Source organism: Ambystoma mexicanum, chromosome 2p (genome assembly GCF_040938575.1).
Source record: "Ambystoma mexicanum isolate Mex_15411 chromosome 2p, UKY_AmexF1_1, whole genome shotgun sequence".
NCBI lineage: Eukaryota > Metazoa > Chordata > Amphibia > Caudata > Ambystomatidae > Ambystoma > Ambystoma mexicanum.
Genome location: NC_090923.1, coordinates 163,435,016 through 163,442,620, shown reverse-complemented (window position 1 = coordinate 163,442,620; position 7,605 = coordinate 163,435,016). Strand labels below are relative to the sequence as shown.

General features: G+C 43.0%; 1 protein-coding gene across 3 annotated transcripts in view; it reads right to left on the bottom strand.

Moving 5' to 3' along the window:
* Positions 1-4,568: 4,568 nt before the first annotated feature.
* Positions 4,569-7,605, bottom strand: part of FGD5 (FYVE, RhoGEF and PH domain containing 5) — a 640,152-nt gene continuing 637,115 nt past the window's right edge. For all 3 annotated transcript variants that reach the window (XM_069643415.1, XM_069643418.1, XM_069643416.1), the window contains one exon: positions 4,569-6,900. In XM_069643415.1, the coding sequence (XP_069499516.1) occupies positions 6,864-6,900 (37 nt within the window). In that variant the 3' untranslated portion in view covers positions 4,569-6,863. The remainder of the gene's footprint in view (positions 6,901-7,605) is intronic.

Genomic DNA, 7,605 nt, shown 5'->3' with positions numbered 1-7,605 from the left:
TTAAGGGCGCAACAATAAAAAAACAACAAACAACAAATTAGGATCTGTAGAAATATACGGATTGCAGAATCATGTTGAGGTAACCATTCTTATTTCCAAAGCAAACAGGTGGGTCTTCAGTGTCCTTTTGAACATTTCTATGGATTCAATGCCTATTAGCTCCAGAGGGAGGTCGTTCCAAGCCTTAGGTGCAATTGCACAAAAGGCTCCCTTGGAGACCTTCACAGTTCTACATTTAGGGGTAACTAAAAAATTCTGGTTGTTCGATCTCAGTGATCTACCACAGGTTCTTGTAACCAGAGGTTGCTGGAGGTATTCTGGCATTTTTCGATATCTGCATTTCTGTATGATAGTCAAGATTCGGAAAATAATTCTGGACTCAACTGGTAGCCATTGGAGAGTACATCTTGCTGCAGTGACGTGATCTCAGCGCGCGAGTCACATCACAGCGCTTACTGCTCCATTTTGGCAAACCTGTAACCTATTGCAAGTAGCTCTATCAATGCCAATTAACAAACTGGAACAGCAATCAATTTTTGCCCCTATAACTGCTCCAGGGATAGTTTCCGCATTGTCCTGAGAAATAAGGGGCCTTAAGTGAGCAAACAGCTTTATATAGTAGGCGCTGGATGATGCTAAACTGCTTACATGCGGTTTCATGGTAAGCTGCTGATCAAATATTACTCACAATGTTTTGACTTTCTTAAGTGGGATAATTCCTAAATAGAAGCTTTCATATTTGGCACCCAGCTTCTGTAGTTTATAGGGTGAGCCAATCACCAGCACTCTGTTTTTTCTTTATTAAGAACCAGCTTATTACGGATCATCCATGTTTCAATCAGAGCATAGGTCTTATTAATCACGGCTTCATCATGATCGTGAGTGCGGACAGAGGGATAATGCACTACGTGTCATCGGCGTAGTTTGTAAATATCACACCCTCATGAGCTAACATAGCACATAAGGGGACAGTGGAAATGTTGTACAAGCAAGGTGAAGTACATGCACCTTGTGGTACAACCAAACCGACGTTGATGGGAGCAGATTCAGCCTCCATGAAAAAGACCCTGCTTTCTCGGTTACTGAGAAACGAGATGATCCATTGGGTAGCCAAGGGTGAAAAGTTAGCGACCTCATTCAACCTGTTGGACATGATGGAATGGTCCACCAGGTCGAAAGCTGCCGATAGATCAAGTAGCATCAGCAGAGAAGCTTCATTCTTATCCATACAGGCTAATAACTTGGATTTATGCTCTAAAAGAGCCGTCTCCATTCCGAAAACACACTTGAAAGCCCGACTGATGGTCATTTAAGACCGGATGAGTTTTTAGATGTTCAGCTATTTGTCTGTAGGCCACTCGGTCCAGGATTTTGAAGAGTAAAGCCGTGTTTGTTAATGGGCCTCTAGTTGTTGGCTAGATCAGCTGACAAACCTGTTTTTTTCAGAATGGGCATAACCCAGGCATTTTTCAGATCCTGTGGAACAGTCCCAGTTTCCAGTGAGGCATCAATAGACTTGCAAATTGCAGTTAGAAGTATGAGGGACCGGGGGGGGGGTGCAGGCATTGATGACCATTGCTGTATGAACATAATTTTGCATTTAGTAGTCTTCAGTTGTTTAATTATTAGGGCTCAGTAAATTTTCTCAGCCTCATTATCCACTAGATTATTATTTTTCTCAGTAATATTTTCTCTGATGTTATGTAACTTATCTTGCATAGCCTGTTGCATCAAATCACACCAAGCATTATCTTTAGTAATACTATCTGAGTTGGTGTGACTTGTAGGTTCCTGTTCCTTTAAGATATTAAAATGTTCTTTGGTGTCTGACTGAGAATTTTTTATTCTGTTATTAAAAAAGTTCTTTTTGGCTTCATTGATGGCTGCTTTGTAGTTTTTTGCTGCATTCTTATCGGTGTCTAGGGAAGGCTGAGTTCTGTGAGTTTTCCAAGCATAGAGAGACTTAAGAGTTAAAGACTTTAAGCGTTGTAGTTCGGATGTGAACCAAACATTACATTTAATACCCTCCTTAGGCGTTTTTGTCTTTAGTGGCGCTAAATTATTAGCAGCTATATCCAGGTTGGATGATATAGCCCTTGATAGCTCCTCAGGGGAGTTCAAGTCAGAAAGATTCACCAGTGAATTAAGTAGTGGTTCTATCCTATCAACTGTGATATTTTTCAAATTTCGTGACAGGACTTCTATTCCAGTTCTGTATTTTGTCTTCTTGGGGAAAACAGCTATTACAGTGAATTCCACTAAGGTGTGATCCGACCAGGATACGGAATTATCCATAGTCCTAACTTTATGGCATGCTACCCAATCCAGGGTATGACCCAGATTATGGGTGTGTTCAAGAATAAGTTGCTCAAAGCCCAAATTAGCCAAGGCCAGTTGTAGCTCTACCGCAGCAATATCTTTCTTGTGATTTAGCCATAAATAAATATCACCCATAATCAAAAAGCTAGAGTTAGTGGAAAGAAGAATATTGGAAATACCTGCCAGAAAGCTTTAAGACAGGTTGGGTGGTCTGTACATTAACAACACATTCATCGTGGTTTCTGCATTTCGAGCAATTTTGACGCAGAGAGATTCAACCCCTTCCATAATATATCCATTAGTTTTTCACACAGCGAGTGACAACGTATGGATAAGGGCAACCCCAGCTCCCCTACCCTCCTTCCTATCACATCTAAGCATCCCATACCCAGGAGGAATGGGCAAGTTAAGCGAAGGAGCTGTGGCAGCATGTGCCCAAGTTTCAGAGATGGCACACACATCTATGCTATTCTCTTCTATATGAGTTGCTACCTCTGTGGCATGTTTCACAAGCGATCTAGTATTCAACAAGAGGAATCTAATGAGTATAGTAGGTATGGGTAGCGTTCTGGGGTTAATAACTGAGACCCCAGCCTCTCTCCCAGCGGTAGAGTTTAAAACTACCAGTGTGGCATTTGCAAGGGTAGGAGGAATTGTCCTAGTAGGGTCTAGGTCACCCGTGAGGGTGAGCTGGTTATTCCCATTGTCATCAAAGTGTGCTATTTCAGTATGGGGGAGCTCATGATTAAACACTGGTGTGCTGGAGGTTATCTCCTCTGCTGCGCACAGAGAGTCACATACACTAGTTGCAGTAATGTTAACATGTGAATTAGTAGGAGTAGTAGAATCTACTATGGTTTCTGCATTTTCAGGATTAGTTGGATAGAAGTGCGAGGTGAGTTAAAAATACCTCTTGCAGCTGATATTGCTGCTAGTACCTCGGCAATACCCATATCCACGAGGGAGCACTTCCGGCCCTTTCCAGTCCTACAAGGGACCGGCACAGACTGGCTTAATGCATTTGCGCCGGGTTTGGAAGGAAATAGGCCCAAGAACTACAGGAGGTTCTGGGTAATGTAGTTTTAGCTTAAGAAGTGCGTGCAGAGTGTCAATATGACTGTTTTAAATCACACTAGGCTGCAAACTTAACTAAATAGTTTCTAAAAGGCAATAATACAAATTAAAATACTATATGAGCCAGGTTTTAAAAAGACAAAACATCTAAGAACACGTATCTTTAAAAACACAATAATGACCAGGTAGAAATTTAGCAGAAACGCACGGGTAAATCAATGGGCCTCCATGGCCAGCAACCATGCATGGCCCCCATTTTCCAATCCTCTCCCCCTCTCTAGGTGTTCCTCGATCTCTTCTCTCTCTCCCATGGACTACTCTCTCGTCTGTATCCCTTCCTAACGTATCTCCATGTCTGCCGACAAACTCCCAATGTCCCCTTGGGTTTTGGCTTCCTCCTGTTTCCCTCAAAGGGCTTGGGAGTGGTAAAACCTTGGCAGATGCCAGAACATTGAGAGCAGGAGTCCTGATTGGCGGGGATGTGTACCAACTACACCACTTGCAAGTGTTTGCTCTTGTGCTATGAAGTGGGCTGTGGCGCAGGCTACCGAGTAGATGTAAGGACGGTCGGCCAGCTTAGAGTCAGGCGGACCTTCCCTCATGGCCTTCTCGGTGCAGTAAGCCACCAGCGGCATGTTCAGTTGTTCCCCCGCCTGTTTGACTACATGCACTGAAGTTCTGAGTGCAAGCTTTTTCAAGCCTGTGCAAGTTTAGTCTGTGGTCCTGCCAACGAACCAAACCCGCACACCTGCCTCGTACCCCAGTGCACCGATGCTCACATGCCATGTTTGCAGACTTCCAATTGTCTTTCTTTTCTAACTGCATGCTATGGCGCTAGGTCCATGAAGGGGCTCTTCGGTGGTCTGGTAGTGTAGAAAACTAGGGATGGGATGGAGCCATGGTGGTTCCTGTGTATACGCCTCTCTGGCCAGCAACCGTCAATGGCCCCCATTTTCCAATCCTCTAGCTTCTCAGGGTTGACTTGTCACATTGTCCAAACTGCAGGAATTATAGAGATTATTCAGGTCACCCTATCAATGTGCACCAACTATAGGCAATAGTTCAAAACCACTAATGTATAAACAGCAGATGATACAGTATTGGGCATGAAGATGTCTCTCTTTGACGATGGAAACAACTTTAGAGCACATATTCTTTTTTCAAGTGGACAGACATCAAGACACAAAAAATGTGATATTTATTAAAACTTTAAACAACTTAACAAGAGCGGTTTCTAGTTACAGTATTTTCATTGGCAGCATCCATTGCAAAGGTCAGAGTCACCCAACATTTACTGAAGTGGTAGTATCTTAGTAATAGCCCCACAGTCCCAAAATAACTTCTTCATTCGCTGCTCATCGATAGGGCCCTTGGCTCCAGAGTACGACAAGTTGGTTATGACAATATGTTCCCTGAAATATCATGAAGTTGTATTTCTATTCACATCAAAGTATTGGTTACATCGATTAACTCTGGGGTTTACCTGGGCAACCATTCGCAGCACACAGGATGGCTAACATGTGTGCCCAGTGAACCTGTGTAATGAGCTGAAGAAGTGAAAATTCAGGTATAGATAAAAAAAAGGGGGCAAATTATGTCCATACCTTATAGGTACCAAAATGGTACTCAGTTTTCACAAATTTGTCCAAGGAAAAAATGTACTACTAAACATGCTCTGGTTCATTTGCATGAATTTGCATAGCACTTCCTTGCATGCGCAATTTCCAAACCAATGGAGCAATTTTGGGCATTCACCCATTTTGTTTAACGGACAACCATTCCAGTTTTCCCAGCAACGGAACCACTATACAGCTCAAGGAATAGCGGACGATTGGGACTTCAACTAAGGCAACCATGAGAACAAGCAGCAGTCGAACATGCTCCCGGAATTCTGAAAGGTGGATGATCACATAGCAGCCAGAAATGGGCACCAAGGCGGGAAAGAGACATTTTTGATAAGCAGTAACCAAGAGCAAATAATCCGCTCGCGCAATTCCATCAAAGCAGATTGTTTACTTAAAGTGCAGTTTTTCGGTAAATTTGCCTGTTTTTCCAACAGTAACAAACTATGAATTATGACTAAAGATTGCACAAGTTTGTGTGGATTGTATACTATAATGTAAGGCCCTTTCTCGCTCCTACCACCTTAAATATGTTCATTTGACCGGTCAGGGGCTTCGGATAATTCTGAGAAGCTATGGCGTATCACGTGCCGAATTAACATAATCTCTTTTTCAAGTGTCACATCCTGTTGGAGGAATATAACTGTGTGAGTTGGAGCTGAAAAGGGTTTAAGAGTAATTTATTTTAAGGTTACAAAACCTGTAACTGTTTTTTGGCGACTTAAGTCTCGCCCAAGAGGTCCAGGCACTGTGGCCAGATTGTGGGCTAGTATAGGTCTAATTGAAAGGAGTTGGTGACTTCAGTCCAGATGTTGGTGGTAGGGTGTCCTGCTTCAGAATTCAACTGGGAATGGGGAACACACAATTGTCTCACCATTTGGAGAAGGCTGATGCATATTGGCGCCATAGGCGTGTCCAGGGAGTGACCTGCGGTGGTATGTGCGACCCCTATCCAGATGTGTGTGTGTGGGTGCGTGCGCTCGCGGGCGCGTATTTCAACCACCGCTGCATAAGTCGATGCCCCACTTGGGCCAACCCAGTCCAAAGAGTCTGGACACGCCACTGAATCCATGATGGAATCATACACCAACTCGGTTTCCCCTGTGGATGAAGAATTCACAATGTTTCCAGCTCCCATTGGAAATGGTCCATAAATAACTTTCTTTATACACAAAATGCATGTAACATATAGGTGATGAGGAAAGAAAAGGTGGCTGAATTGCCCATACTTTAATTATTTTTTACAAGTATCTCCTGTACAAAGCAAAACCTATCTTGCGTTAATTTGTAGGCCTGTCCCTTGACGGTAGCACCAAGGCATCTTAGCCCCTGACTGGGAGTAATCCATCCAGCCTTCCGTGATTTCTGAAGCATTATTGAAAAAGGGGAAATCTATATTTCGTAGAATTCTGGCTTCAAGCATTCTTTCCGTTCCTATGTGGTCATTGACTCGCCCGCTTACTGATGATTAAAGCAAAGTCCTTATGATTTGCTGGTCTCTGCTTGGCCTTGCACACTTATGCCAACTTTGATCAAGTTTCCTTGCTGCTCCAAGTTGGGATCCCTTGCAGTTTTCATTGTAAACTCACTTATGCATAAAAAAAAGGTTTTTATTCACAAATACTGCTTGGGCATGAAGGTCCTCTTGTAAAAGTGTGCACCACTGAGGAATGAAGGTATCAAATGGCAATAAAATCGAGAGCAGCAGACACCCAGGCTGGGTCCAAGTTCAGCTGGTAGCCAGAAAATTGTCAGTGTAGTGCTTGTCTTCTTGAAACACGACGCAGATATTAGGAATGTATATAAATCTAAGACCGTCTATATCCTAAATCACGGGGATAGGAACTGCTATAATACAGTTGCTTCTTTCATGGCTTCAATCCACCTGCAAGAAAACACAGAAGACGGAAGAATGATTAGATGGACTGTCGATTCTACAGGAAGTAGTGGCTGAACATGATCATTGAACAGGCATAGATGAATAAAGAAGGATGGCAGGGATACAATGAAGGTAGTAGCAAGTGTAGAAAGACTAAATTAGAAATGACAGGATGAGTGGAAAAAAGACTATAAGATAGCATCCTAGTCATCTATTGCTGTACCATGGGCAGGAAAAGTACAGTTGTGTTCTTTATTAGGCAGGTAAATTATCTTCTACTTTTGCTTTGGTATTGGTTCACCTCAAGGCTCTGTCTTAACCCTCTCCTTTTCTCTCTTTACAGCGTCCCCCTGTCGTCTGTTATTTCCTCTATCGTCCTCACATGTCATCTCTATGCAGATTTTCATCTCTTTCTCTTCTTCATGCATCTCGCTCAGCCTGTCTTAATGCTGTTCAGTCTTGGGTGATTTCCCGCTTTCTACATCTCAATGCTTCCAAAGTTGAGGTTTCTTTTCTTCCCCCCTTTACGTATTCCCCCTACTCTCCTTGCACATAGCCTTTCTTTTGCTCCTTCCCCCTGTCCCTCGCTCCCTTTCTGCTCGGAGCCCAGTTGCTACTTTCAAGGCTACATTCTTGCGCCCCAATGCCTGCAGGCTTTCGGTGCATTTTAAATAAACAAATAAAATATAAATAAAATTCTCCATATCTTGA